Genomic DNA, 14,586 nt, shown 5'->3' with positions numbered 1-14,586 from the left:
AAACAACATCACCACTGGGGTACTCAGGATTTCCTTTTATGTTAAAAACATCAGGTGCCCAGGCACACATGTGAGTGTGACCTGCTTCCAAGTAACCCAGGAAGGAAAAAGGGGGCTACATAAATATTCAGGAAAGAAGAACATCCACAATACAGTGATCACTCCTAAAGAGCAGTTTCTGGTTTAAATATATAAGCTGTGGAAAAGTTGGGGGAAATTACAATAAATTCTCTTTTTGGACTGACACATTAATAACACAAAGTATAAAAACCTGAAAATATTTTAAATGGATATCAGTCTTCCTTAATTATACAATTGTTGCACGAGATACTATGTTTTCTTCTTATTGCCTTTGCCAGTATGAAAGTGCTTATACATGATGACTATGTCTAGACTGGTCAGTTTTTCCGGAAAATCAGCCGCTTTTCCAGAAAAACGTGCCAGTTGTCTACACTGGCCGCTTGAATTTCCACAAAAGCACTGACTTCCTACTGTAAGAAATCAGTGCTTTTTGCGGAAATACTATGTTGCTCCCGTTCGGGCAAAAGTCCCTTTTGCGCAAAACTTTTGCGCAAAAGGGCCAGTGTAGACAGCTGAGATTTGTTTTGCGCAAAAGTGCGCCTAGATTGGCCACGGATGCTTTTCCGCAAAAAGTGCTTTTGCAGAAAAGCATCCATGCCAATCTAGATGCTCTTTTCCGGAAATGCTTTTAACGGAAAACTTTTCCGTTAAAAGCATTTCCAGAAAATCATGCCAGTCTAGACGTAGCCACCTTGTTCTGGAGCAGAGTAGGCATTTGATCAAACTTGCATTCTCTAACTATTTTTACATGCTCGGAAATGTGCATGATGTATTGCTACACTTCACAGCAATTTATCTCATGACATACCCTAAATGACTTACATTGACATAAAACAAGTTAGCACACTATTAAGTGTCATAAATCATTGACAGTAACTTACAGAGAGAAGAAACATTAACGGTGCTTGAATGAGTTTCAGGTGTCTGAAGACCAGTGAGTTCTACCCATTAAACATGAAAAAAGGAATTGACTAAGCAGGAGAATCTTTTTTTGTTTAAGTAGAAAAATGTATCAGCCATTTACACATTTTAAAAGGTATTGCATTAGAACAAATATCAATAGGGCCATAATAAAAGAAAGTTAAAAGATGTTCATAAAGGTTCTTTCTGCCCTTAAAAGCCATGAATCACTACTGTGCAAATATTTAGACATGAATTCTTCCTGTGATGCATGTGCCTAGGAAAGATATTAATTGAAAAGTGATAGATCCTATCTTCTTTATTTTATATATATATATATTTAGGATGTAACACTTCACTTCAAATCTCTGCACAAATGGAGTATCAGCATTTGATATTTTCAGAAGAAACTTGCATCTTGGCTAAGTATTTTAAAGAAATCCTGACTTCTTTCTCAATAATTTCATGCCTAGTTCATGAATGGAAATTGGGCAGGGAGGGCAAGGAAATATGCTTGTGTAACCCATAAACTCACTTGTAACCATCAGAGGCAGATTAGAACCTAAGACCTCTGGATCTTAGTGTAGGAGCCTCTACAGCTTGCTTGCTGTTTAGGGTGTAGGCTCACTCCTTCTTATCTTTCTCTGAAAGTGATTTAAGTGCCACTGTATGGATCAGTGAACCACACTCATCAGAGGTAGGTCTAGACTTCAAGGGGTTTTTTTCAGAAAAAATGGCCATTTTTTCCGAAAAAAATCACCTACATCCACACTGCAATCACGTTCTTTTGAAAGAATATCGAAAGAATGCAGGGGGTTTTCTGACACTGGTAAACCTCATTCTATGAGGAAGAAGGCATGTGTGGACACAGAAGAGGCAGTTCTTTTGGAAAAAAGAGGCCTCCAGGAAAAAGCACAGGTGCCCCGGTGGACACTTCATCCACACCAATCACAGCTCTATCGTTCCTGTCTCCAGCCAGGTCTTAAAGCTGCAAGCATCTGGGGCAAGCCTTATGGCAGGAAGCCAGCCTCAGAGCAGCACCCTGACCACGTGGCTCTCCCTGCCACACCAAGAACAAGCCATGGCACAGCCACAAGCCCCCTGGGATCTCCTGGCCCTTCCAGGGAACATCCCTCAGAGTCCCAGGACCCACCCAGGGGCACCAAATGCCGGGTACCATCCTGGTCAGGGACTGAGATCCAGGCCCCCCTGGAGCTCTGGGGAGAGGAGTCGTCTCTCCAGGAACTTCAGTCGTGCTGCAGAAACACAGACGTTTATGGCCGGATGGCCGAGGCTGTCAGCCAGAGAGGACACCATCCCCGCACCCTTGACCAAGTGAGTAGCAAGGTGAAGGAGCTGCAGCAAGGCTATGCACGGGCCAGGGAGCGCACTTCTGCCCTTATTACAAAGAGCTCCACCAGATTCTGGGTGGTGGGCAAGCCCTGTCCCCAGCCGCTCTGGTTGACTTGGGCCTCAAGACACCCAGGGTTGCCTGGCCAGAGCTCCTGGAGGAGGGGGACGAGAAAGGACAGCAGCTGCACGACGAAGACGACACCGGCAATGTCGTCACCCTCAGCCTGGAGCCGTTACCCCAGGCCTTGGACATCTCCCAGGTATCATCTGACGTCGGGGAGGGAACATCACATGAGTGCTGTCAGGTTGGCACACACACAGGGCGGTGGAGGCAGAAGCACGGGGGATGGGGCTTGATGGTCGCTGGACATGCTCGGCTTGGACAATGTGCAGCTGGCCGTGCACATGCAAGCACATGCAGTGGCAGAGTGCAGTATGTGGTCTCAGAAGCCAATCCTGGAGCACACACGGGCTGCTGATCACAGACTGGGGGGAGACCCCACACACATCTGACCCCTAGGAGGGACAGCCTCTCCCTGCCAGGCACTGCCAGAAGGAGATTGGGCACAAGGGAGCATGAACAACCCCACACAGACGGATGAGTGTCGCACATAGCACACGGCTATGCCTCCATGCACAATGTACCACCCGCTCCAGCGGACAGTGCTGCCAGGTGCGAGTGTGTCTGGACCCCAGGGAGGGCCAGGCTGCTCCAGGTCCCTCTCCCATCCATGGGAGCCCACTCTGGCCCGACACTTCACTGGGGCCTGCTTGTTCATGGGGGAGGGGGAACGGGGTGCAGAAGCAGGCAGGATGGTCTCCTGGTCACCTCAGGGCCTCTGTGAGGCAGGGCCTGCTGTGCAGGCCATATGTGGCTTTGCTCTCGGGACGTCACTGTCCCCTTTTCCAAGGACAGTTGCTCGCTGCTCACAGAGGAGGGCGCGCCCTCAAGGACAGTGTCTGCATGGATGACTGAACCCCTTTCCTCTTTGTCCTCCACAGCCGGACCAGCCGTTGCTGAGGGGCACGCCACACCAGCCCAGGCAGCCGACCGAAGCTGAGTGAGCCACAAGCACTAGGGGGCCTACCACTACCTCACGTGACAGCAGATCGCAGTCCCGAGACATGCAGCAAAAGACTCGCCCTGAGACTCGCCCAGAAGGTCTTCAGTGATGCCGAGTGCCGCAATCGCATGTGGGACCAGCTGGTGCGGCAGGGCGAAAACGTGTGCCATCATCTGGAAGGTGATGGCATACCCGGGTCCTGTCCCTGTTCCCGCTCTCCCCACGCCCGCTCCCCCCAGCCCTGCTCCCTCAGCCATCCTTGAGCCTACTGCAGCCCCCGCTCCTGCCCAACCACCTGTTGTTCCAGGCCTCACTCAACTACGAGTCCGTCAAGGTCCCCGAACCTGAGGCGTCACTTACAGGCGCTCCATGTGCCATTCCTAGCCCTGTGCCCCCCTCCTCCTTCTCAGCCCCCCTCCTGGTTGTGAGCCCCTCCTCGTTCCCCCTTCCTGGTTGTGAGCTCCCCTCTGCCCCAGTGACTTTGATTATAAAGAACACAATTCAAAGTTTATTTTGAAAGCAAAACTAGCGTGTTTATTAATTATACAGGGAATGGGGGCAAGGAGGGGTTGTGGAGGGAAAGGTATTGAGAGTCAAGACACAAGTTCCCATTGGGGAGGCCCAGGGGAGAGTTACTGGGCTCCTTCAGAGAACCTCTCCCTCAGGGCCACCCGAATGCACACCCTGGCCTGATGGGCCTAGCAAATGGCAGCTGTCTGCGGCTGTTCAAACAGCTTCCCCTTGCCACCAGCCTGTGTCCCCTACCACGGGACAAAGGCCTCCCCTTTGCTCTCCATGATGTTGTGGAGCATGCAACACGCAGAGTCCACCTCAGGGATGTTGCACTCTCTCATGTCGAGGTGTGTCAGCAGGCACCTGAACTGGGCCTTGAGGCACCCGAAGGTGCATTCCACCTGCATGCAAGCCCAGTTCAGCTGCACGTTAAATTGTTCCCTGCTCGGGTCCAGGTGGCCAGTGTAGGCCTTCATGAGCCACGGCATCAGTGGAAAAGCCGCATCGCCTATGATGTAAATCGGCAGCTGCACATCCCCAACTGTAAAGTTATGCTGAGAGAAGAATGTTCTAGCCTGCAGTAGAGGCTAGAGTTCCTAAATATGCGGGCAAATGGAGAAGCCCTTTCTGTTTATATATTAGGTGGCTCAGTGCTGTGGTGCACGTATCGGGATGTGGGTCCCATCAATCGCTCCTCCACAGTTCGGGAAACCAAGGGCACCAAATGCGGCCACGATGGGGTCCAGGTCTCTGAGGTGGATCATCCTGCGCAACAGGACTGAGTTAATGGCCCTCACCATCTGCAGAAGGAGACATAGAAACACACAAAACAGAGAATGAGAGGGGGTGCCTGAACCCTTTGGAGGTGCCAGCCTCCCTCCTCAGCCCCCCTCAAGGACCCCAGGAGTCACCCCCTATAAGGCGTCCCCCCACCAGCAGGGCTGTATGAGGGCGGGACGGCACAACCCTCCCCAGGGATGGGCCTTGCTCCCACGCCACTCCCTATTCCCCTTTCCCGAGGGTACCCCTTTTCTAGCCCCCTTCCCAGCAGGAAGTGTACCCCGAGAGTGCCTTACCTCCATAAAGATGATCCCAATGGTGGACTTCCCCATGCCAAACTGATGTCCCACCAAACGGTAGCTGTCAGGGATGGCGAGCTTCCACATGGCAATTTTGACCCTCTTCTCGAGGGGGATGGCAGGCCGCAGGTGGGTGTCCTATCATCGGAGTGCAGGGGCGAGCCAGGCACACAGCTCCAAGAAGGTGGCCTTCCGCATGCGGAAGTTTTGGAGCCACTGCTGGTCATCCCAGTGCGCCATCATGAGGCTGGTGATGTCCAGCCTCCAAAATCACCTCTCGACCGTGGAGTATGGGGGCAAGGGCATTGCTCCTGCATCCAGGCAGACGTTTTCAATGCTGAGCTCAAATTCAAGCTGGGGCAAGACCGTCATGACAGTCTGCTGAAAGTGTTGCAGAAGCTGCAGCATGGCAATGTGGGGCCATCACCTACCCAGGGGCAACTCCGTCTCCATCACAAAAAGAGAAAAAAATGCTGTGGTGTCCAACCAAGCTGGGCAACCAAAGCACGCACTGCAAAAGCTTTGCTCTCCCTCAGAGAGGTAGGCAAGCCCACAGCAGAACCTGAAAAATGGCTGTCCAGGGGGGGTCTCTTTAAGCACGTGTCTCAAATATCCTTAGGCAACAGCATCCGAATGTAACTGCTGACCTATTGCCCTGCCAGAAGTGGTTCTGGGCGGCCTTTTATGTGAGAGAGCATCCAATGAGTGTGGGCACTCTTTTTCGAAAAAGCAGATCGCTTTTTCGATCCACTTTTGAAGTGTGGATGCTCTCTTTCAAAAGAAGAGTTTTTGGAAGATCTCTTCCAAAAAAGCTTCATTTGAAAGAAGCTTGCAGTCTAGACGTACCCTAGATGTGTGGGTTACACCTGCAATGAAAAAGTTTGATTTGCCCCACCTGCTTTGCTTATGTCAGGGAAAGCCAATGCATGCACTGATAGCTTTTCTCATCTGAAAGAGAGTCAGTATTGCGTTATATCTCTGTCTAGTATTTGGCATTTCATTGCAATTCTTGTACATCAGTGTGACACCTAAATGAGATGGGATTGCAGTTGCAAATGGAAGTTTTAAAGAGCATATAAGTATTTTCACTTAGGAATTCTGCCTTCAGTACGTAATGTCTTATCCAACAAATATAAAGTACTAGATAGAATTTCTTCCAAATTAGATAAGGCTATGTCTACACAGCAGTGTTAGTTCAAAATAGCGTCAGTTATTCTGAAATAATGTAGCGCGCATCGACACAGCAAGCCCACTATTTCAAAATGGGCTTCTTACTCCAATTCCTGTAAACCTCATTATATGAGGAGTAAGGGAAGTCAGGGGGAAGATTGCTCTATTTCGAAATGAAACAAAAGACAGGGCTATGCAGCACTTTAAAGACTAACAAGATGGTTTATTAGGTGATGAGCTTTCGTGGGCCAGACCCACTTCCTCAGATCAAATTGTGGAAGAAAATTGGCATGACCATATATACCAAAGGGATACAATAAAAAAAGTGAACACATATAAAATTGACAAATCAGATTTTAGAACGGGGGGGGGGGGGAGGTTAGTGTCTATGAGATAATGATATTAGGGGTGATAATTGGGAAAGCTATCTTTGTAACAGGTAAGGTAGTTAGCATCTTTGTTAAGGCCCATTCGTAAAGTGTCAAATTTAAGCATGAATGACAGTTCTGAGGTTTCCCTTTGTAGTCTGGTGTTAAAGTCTCTGAAGTTATATACATGTAGTGAGGTCATTGAGACAATGCCCAGTATGGTTGAAATGACAAGAAACTGTTTTTTCTTTGTGATGTCTGATTTGTGGGCATTAATTCTTTGGCGAAGTGTCTGAGAAGTCTGTCCAATATACATAGCAGAAGGACACTGTTGGCACATGATGGCATAAGTTATATTTCTGGATGAACAGGAATACGTGTTCTTGACCTTGTAACTGATGTGATTAGGTCCAGTGATGGTGTCAGCAGAGTAAATATGTGGACAAAGCTGGCAACGGGAATAACAGCTGTGTAGACAGTGCCAAAAGTCAAAATAAGCTATTTCGACTTAAGCTATGCAAATTAGCACAGCTCAAGTTGCATTGCTTATTTCGAATTTAGCCCTGCTATGTAGACATGCCCTAACAGGATTGTCAAGCTAGCAAATGGTGCCATTTATTTACTATTCAGTTCAGGCCTATTTTTAAAGTCCGATCTGGTCACAAATCCAATCTAGGCACAGGCAACCCAAGAATGTCAAGTCCCTATCAGACATGATCCAGAGATGATGCTTTCTCCTAAACTTCTGTGAGCAACAGCTCATCCTTGGGGCGCAACCCAGTAGAGGCTTCCCACAGAGTTGGTACAGCAGTGGTGTGTACCCCACACCTGCCAGCCATAAACACCTCTCTTCACTGTGTGCACTGTAGAGCGAAAGGTACTGTAACTCGTTGGCATACTCACTATGCAACACACTCTCGTGCACCGGAGCCCCGCACTTACCTGCTCCTCTCCCTCCCTCTCAGCACTTTCAGAGTGCCACAAACCTGCTGATTCACACTCTATACCCCTTCTCCACCTCCCTCCCAGAGCTATAATTCTGTCAATCAACTGTTTGTGGCTGTTCAATCTCTGGGTGGCAGGGAGAGAAGCAGGTAAGGAGTATAGGATGGTGTTCTGAAAGTGCTGGGCGGGAGGGAGAGGAGAAGGAAGTGCAGGGCTCTGGTGCTCAAGAGGCACACGGGAACAAGGGGCAGACAGGGGTCTGTGGGCTAGCTTCAGTGGGCTGCTATGGCCCACTAAGATGGAGAAGGGCCACTCATGCAGCCTACTCATTATTCATGATTGCCCCTTGCTGATCTAAGTACTGCCCAAGTCAATTAGTGTATGTCTACACTACCACCCTAGTTCGAACTAGGGTGGTAATGTAGGCAACCGGAGTTGCAAATGAAGCCCGGGATTTGAATTTCCCGGGCTTCATTTGCATAAAGCCGGGCGCCGCCATTTTTAAATGTCCGCTATTGCGGACTCCGTGCCGCGCAGCTATACGCGGCACGGACTAGGTAGTTCGGACTAGGCTTCCTAGCCCGAACTACCGTTACTCCTCGAACTAGGATGGTAGTGTAGACATACCCTTAGATCTGCTTGGTGAGGTCCTTAGTGGACTTCATGAGGTCTTCTGTTCTTCTCCCTCCCATTTTAGACAACTATCTTCTGGGGCCCACATCTATGTGGGTTTTCCCTCTTTTGCTCCTCTCCCATTATGTTTTCTATGTTAGGAAAATTTTGTCAAAGAGAGAGAGTTTTGCCAGTATTCCCAGAATGTGGTCTGACTCCAGATTAGTCTGACATCCTTTGGAAGTATGTTTTAAAGAATAACCCTCTGGCCAAAATCAATTGGTCTCCAGCTCTTATGTGCTTTGCCCTGACTTTATTGTCCCAAATGAGGAACACAGCTGTTTTGCTGACTCATGAATGAAGATGTGGTTGCTGATGTCACTGACGATGATGTACTTTCCAGTGATGCCCTTGGAAAGTACAATGCCTAAAGTCAGAAACCTAGATCCATATTTAGATGCCTAATTTTATATGGCCTAATTTTTAGATGTTCTAGTTACTTACAATTCCTCTTGAAAGCCATAAGAGTTGTGGTTGGTCAGTTACTTTGAAAAACAGACTAATCTGGTCTATGTGCCAAAATGCTGATCTAACTACCTAAAAACAAGCAGTCATGTTTGAAAAATGTTCCTACTTATATTAATGTGCCTAAAACTCCCTCTTTTGCCAGATCAGTTCCTTTCCTCTTCCTTAAAACTGTTATTGCTGTTTCTTGTAGCTCTTTACTCAATAATGCATCAACTTACATTTTTTATTATTTTAGAAAATCAAGAGAATCAAACACTAACCCCCAAGATTTTTCAAGATATTCTGAATAAATCTATGCAAGTGATTGGAATTAACACTTTTCACTTTCCTGGATATATTTGCTGGTCTTCTTTACATGTATATTTCATATTGCTTTTATATTTCTTTCAAGTGACCTTTGATCATAGGACTTAGCAAGAAGCAATGGGCTTAAATTGGACATTAGGAAAAACTTCCTAACTACCACGGTGGTTCAGCAATGGAATCAATTGCTTACGGGGGTTGTAGAATCTCCATCATTTAAGATTTTTAAGAGCAGATTGGACAAACATCTGTCAGATATGATCTAGATTGTGATGGGCAAAATATGGCTTGCAGGCTGGATTTGGCCTGCCGAACTGCTGGATCCAGCTCCCCACCCAGCGCTTCCTGCCTGCCCCGCTACTGCATGCCACTTAGAGAAGTCTGTTGTGTTGGAGGTGGAGGAGGAGCAAGGAAAGAGTTAAAATGGAGGTTGTTCTCTTTCTGACCTGTTAACGATGTTGTTTGGCTCCCTAAGCTGTTAAAGTGTTATATGTTAACCCCCTATCTCTTCCCTGAGTGAGTGCAGAAGAATGTCTGTGGTGGACACAAGAGGTGGGAAAACTCTGAGGTAAACAGCAGGAGTAAAAAACAGTGCACACAGCCCGAGAGGCCCAGGGACCCAGAAGCTACACGTGACTGATCCTTAAAAGAGAGAGGGGCACAGACACAGTGGGTTGACCATCAAGTGGAACCTCCCGGAGAACGCCCTCTGCTCAGATCGCCTGGCCAGCAGACCAGCTCAGGAGTCAACACGGGAAGATCAGATAACTTGAACTGACTTCTGCTTGCCTTATCATCCTGCCTGGGATTGTAAGTGTGGTTGAGTGTATGAGTGAGATCCCCCTCCCTTCCCAGTTTTAACTTAATAAACAAGCCCTTTACCCTCTCCTTAGTGTTCAAAGCAGTTGCAATCCACATCCCCTTGCAACAAAGTTGCAGGAACCATGTGTGCAGCTCTAAATACTGAAAGCTGGGGGGAGGGGGAGGGGAGGAGACTTCTCTAGCTGTTCCCACCCTCAGCACAATCTCGCAGCTCTCATTGGCTAGTTTCCGGCCAATGGGAGCTAGCGCAAGAATTACTTCTACCCCCTGGCACACTGTGTTCAGAGCAGCACACGTAGCCCATGCAGGCAACTGCTATGAGTAGCGTGTGGGGGTGGAGCAGGCAGGGAATCTGGTTGAGGAACCTGCTGAACTGCTGACTGGGAGCCGCTCAGGTAAGCACCTCCTAGCCAGAGCCTGCCTCTGGCTCTCCAGCTGCTCCATCCCCCCCAAGCCCTGTTCCTGCACCCATACCCTACGTAACCCAAACCCTACACCCCTCTTACCTGTCCCAGGTCACAATCCCCTCCTCCATCTAGATTCCCTCCCAAATCCCACACACCCCTTCCTGCATTCCAATCCCTTACCCCCTGTAGCCTTGTAATTTTGTAGGTAGTACGTTAGGGTATGTCTATACTTGCCCCTTAGTTCGAACTAGGAAGACAAATTAAGCATACCGAAGTTGCTAATGAAGCATGGGATTTAAATATCCCGCGCTTGATTAGCGTATTCGTGGCCGGTCGCCATTTTAAAAAGCTGGTAGCCCGAATTAACTCGCCGCATGTAGACGCAGTAGTCCGATCCAAAACCCTTCCCTCAAATTAACTGTTACTCCTCATTGCTTGTCCAACAGCGGGATCAAGGCCTTTCTGATCATTTCTTCTCTGTAATAATTGAAGAAAGCATATGCTTTCACAGATAGGGTTGCCAGGTGTCCAGCTTTGAACCCAACAGTCCAGTATTTGAGCTTTCTGTTCGGAAAACAAATTGAGAAAATATAAATGTCTGGTATTTTCTAAATAAGATGTAATGGAGATTGTGATGTAATATTAAGTGTGTCCGGTATTTTTGTTGAAACCATCTGGCAACTCTATTCACAGACAAAACTTCCACTGACTTCAGCAATAACAAAAGTACAGGCAGTCCCCAGGTTACGTACAAGATAGGGACTGTAGGTTTGTTCTTAAGTTGAATTTGTATGTAAGTCGGAACTGGTACATATTGTAGGGGAAACTCTAGCCAAACATTTCTCCAGAGCTCAGTTTTATTCTCCCACACCTCACTTCCCTCAGTCCTTTATTCTCTAGATGCGGTGTCTGCTGAGAAAAGCCGCTCCACGTCTCCCTGGTCTGCTGAGGGGGGCGCTAGCTTCGCGTTTCCCTGGTCTGCTGGGGGGAAGCAGCTAGTGCGGGGTTGCCTCACCCCGTTTGTAAGTAGGGATCCGATGTAAGTCGGATCCATGTAACCCGGGGACTGCCTGTATACCCTACACTGAAAAATTATGAAGTGTAACTAAACATATGTATTTGAAAAATATAGTGTTTATCCCTAATTACAAAAGATGGCTTATAACATGTGTTTTACACTATGCTAATTACATAGATTTATTTTCTTCCTTTGGGTGACACCACAGAAGAGAGCCTTCTCCTCACATGGGAACTAGACCAAAGAATTTCTGCATTAGTTTAGGTACAGTCTTATAAAAAAAAGCATGAGCAAGGATGGACCTTGGATAAGTCATCATGTAGCTTTAGTAGACCTAACACCCTAAAGACTGCAGCATATGCTCCTGTTAAGATCCATATATGCAGAGGCAGTTGTTGTGGAGCAATGTTGGCCCCCAGCCCTCAACACTTGTGCACTTTATCTCAGGCCCAGTGACAGCTGCCTTGGGGCCCAGTGATTCAAAGGCAGCAGTGGCCAGAGCCCCATGCCTTTTAAATCACTGAGGGTATGTCTACACTACCACTGTAGTTCGAACTAGGGTGGTAATGTAGGCAACCGGAGTTGCAAATGAAGCCCAGGATTTGAATTTCCCGGGCTTCATTTGCATAAAGCAGGGCGCTGCCATTTTTAAATGTCCGCTAGTGCGGACTTCGTGCCTTGCGGCTACATGCGGCACGGACTAGGTAGTTCAGACTAGGCTTCGAGGTTTCAAGAGGGGTAACGGTAGTTCGGACTAGGAAGCCTAGCGGACATTTAAAAATGGCGGCGCCCGGCTTTATGCAAATGAAGCCCGGGTAATTCAAATCCCGGGCTTCATTTGCAACTCCGGTTGCCTACATTACCACCCTAGTTCGAACTAGGGTGGTAGTGTAGACATACCCTGATGGATTGCCACACCACACACAGCTCTGGTGGCTGGGCAGGAGTATTGCCCTGGCCCTCCCTCTTCTGCCCATGGCACCTCCCCTTCTGGGGACACAGAGCTGCCTCCCCCCGCACACTTCAAGTAGCATGCACACATCCAGAAGGCAAATAAATGTCTTAGTTTTTATTTTATTTTTAAGCTGCTATATGAAAGCTCTATGGGGAAGAAACTGATGTGTGTTTGCAGGGGACTGGATTGGATTACCTCTCGAAGTCCCTTCCGGTTCTATGATTCAATGTGCTGGACTACTGGCATTCATAGTTTTGTTGTGTGGGCTTTATTTCATGTCTGTAGTGATGGTAACCACCAAAATATAACACACACTTTCTCCAGCTTTCCACACACAGAACCATCTCTTCTCACCACCCTTAAGTCTTTCTTTTAAATTAAATACATTAAAAAACATTCTCTCTATCACAGAATGACTTTGTTTTCTGTTCTGATTGGAAAAGCTAAACATCGCTTTCTGCATCCAGATTCTTACTTTGTCTATAATCTTGGGAAAGTCAATTCACTTCTCTGTAAAACAGGACTAATGACACTGACCTTTGTAAAGCATTTTGAGATCTACAGATGAGAGCCAGGTATTAAATTCAGTGGCTGTGTAGGGAGAAGTAAAGATCTTGTGGAACTACTTGAGGAAAAAAAGCCCTCTCAGATAGCCCATATTTCGGGCAGATGGGTTTCCTTCAGTAAAACAGTCTTTAAAGAATAAAGTAATGTGTGAACTATTGTTGAATGCACAGTGCCTACCTCATCTGCTACACACTCCCTGTGCTGCTTATCTACCTTATTATTGTAAAGCGCCAAGGGACTCTTTGAGTAGCAAAGGAGCTAATTAAAACAAATTCTATTCTAGAAATTGCCAAGTTAACAATGTAACAGCATCCTTAGTAACTTTTCCCCGTAACTTTTTCAAATCTCTACTGTAGAAGAGAGCATTAAAATTTCTTCACACAGTGGATCCACATAATACATTAGAAATCTAAAAATGCTTTGGTGTACTCATTGATCTCACCTTCATTTCATAAAATGGTTCCTGTCGTATCACCTCATTTCCCCCTTTCCCTTGCTGATTTTTGACCACTGTCTGCTCCATCTTCCTGTGACACACAGACAATTTTACACTAATGTACTTAACGTGGAAGAAACAGTGAGAGTCAATCAGCTCGTCATCCCTGTGCTGTACATAATGGCAAGGCAAAAGCCCGAGATCCTAGCTACTACCTACAGGCACAGGAGAGAAGGGCAAACACAAGGCGGAGGAAGAGCCGCCTCTCTGAATTCCTGTAGGGCAGGCCGTGGGGTACTGGCCCCCAAAGTGGTTTAGTCAGTGCCTCTGGTGGCCGTCTCCATCCATTTACGTGACCACGGGCCGACGACGCAGCAGGCTCTGGACTAACGTGCTTGAGTTGACGGCAGCCCCTGGCCAGGCCCAGGGGAAGTTTCCCGGGGCGCTGCTGCCGCTGGCTGGGGTGCGCGTGTGTGGCACCAGGCCATGGCTCTTACCTGCCTGCCTGCCGCTGCCGCGCCGCTGGGGGTCTCGAAGCGGCTTCTCAGCTCCTCCCAGGGGATGGCGAAGCGCTCCAGCCTGCGGCGGCCGTCCCGCGCCTCCTCCTTGGCCACTTCAGCCCCCGCGCTGGCCCGCGGCGCTTTCTCCATGGTGCTGCTGCTGCTGCCGCGGCTCTTATCCGGCGGCCGGCTCTGAACTCGGCCCTCTTGGCCGCCGGCTGCAGCTGCTCGGGTCTCCTCCTCCCGCAGGGCGGCGGCCGCTGCTGCTGGCGCGGGGCGAGCTGCCCTCCCCTCCGGGCTTGGCGAGCGCCTGCGGCGGCGGCCTCCCGCGGAGTCCCTTCGGGGACCGGCTCTCAGCGCATCGCCGGACTCCCACTGCTGCCTGAGGCGCTCCAGGGAGCCCTTCTGGATCGGGAACTTCGCCGGCTCCAGGGCGCCCTGCAAAAGCACCACGCGGCTGGGTCAAAACACGTGGCACCAACGCGTGAAGGAGACACCCACCCGCCAGTCCCAGGCCCGCGCCTGGCGTGTAGTGGGACCCCGCAGGCGCACCCAGACATGGGCAGGCCCAAAGGCGAGGACTCACTGGGAAGCAAGGGTCGGCTCTGGAAGTGCAACGTCAGGCGGTCAATGACATAAGCAACTTCCCAGGGGAAAAATGGTCCCAGCCAGCAGGAAACAGGCGCAGGAAAAGCCTATTGCCCCTCATTTCCTTAGATGCAGCACGCACCCAACCAAAGAACTGTTATGTGGAAACCCCTGATTGTTAAGTGCTGGGAAAAGCATCACTAATAATCTCAACTCTAAAAACAAATATTGCTCAAGTTCATGGTCTGGAGCACTTCCAAGACTTCCTGGTCAAAAACAAAGCCCTATCATAAACACGTCACTTGCAATTAAGTAACTATTCTTTTTCATTGTGGTGCAACCACTCTGAATGGAGTCCCATCCCAAACCAGTTTTTC

General features: G+C 48.7%; 1 protein-coding gene across 1 annotated transcript in view; it reads right to left on the bottom strand.

The window, feature by feature from the left end:
* The window catches only part of XIRP2 (xin actin binding repeat containing 2), a 187,478-nt gene extending 173,130 nt beyond the window's left edge, over positions 1 to 14,348 (bottom strand). Inside the window, exon 1 of the mRNA XM_075933533.2 lies at positions 13,619 to 14,348. Coding sequence (XP_075789648.2) covers positions 13,619 to 13,771 — 153 coding nt within the window. The 5' untranslated portion in view covers positions 13,772 to 14,348. The remainder of the gene's footprint in view (positions 1 to 13,618) is intronic.
* Between the last annotated feature and the right edge of the window lie 238 nt (positions 14,349 to 14,586).

This window comes from Pelodiscus sinensis, chromosome 7, assembly GCF_052426305.1.
Source record: "Pelodiscus sinensis isolate ZL-2025 chromosome 7, ASM5242630v1, whole genome shotgun sequence".
NCBI lineage: Eukaryota > Metazoa > Chordata > Testudines > Trionychidae > Pelodiscus > Pelodiscus sinensis.
The sequence above is the reverse complement of the archived record's forward strand: the minus strand, read 5'-3'. Positions and strand labels throughout refer to the sequence as shown.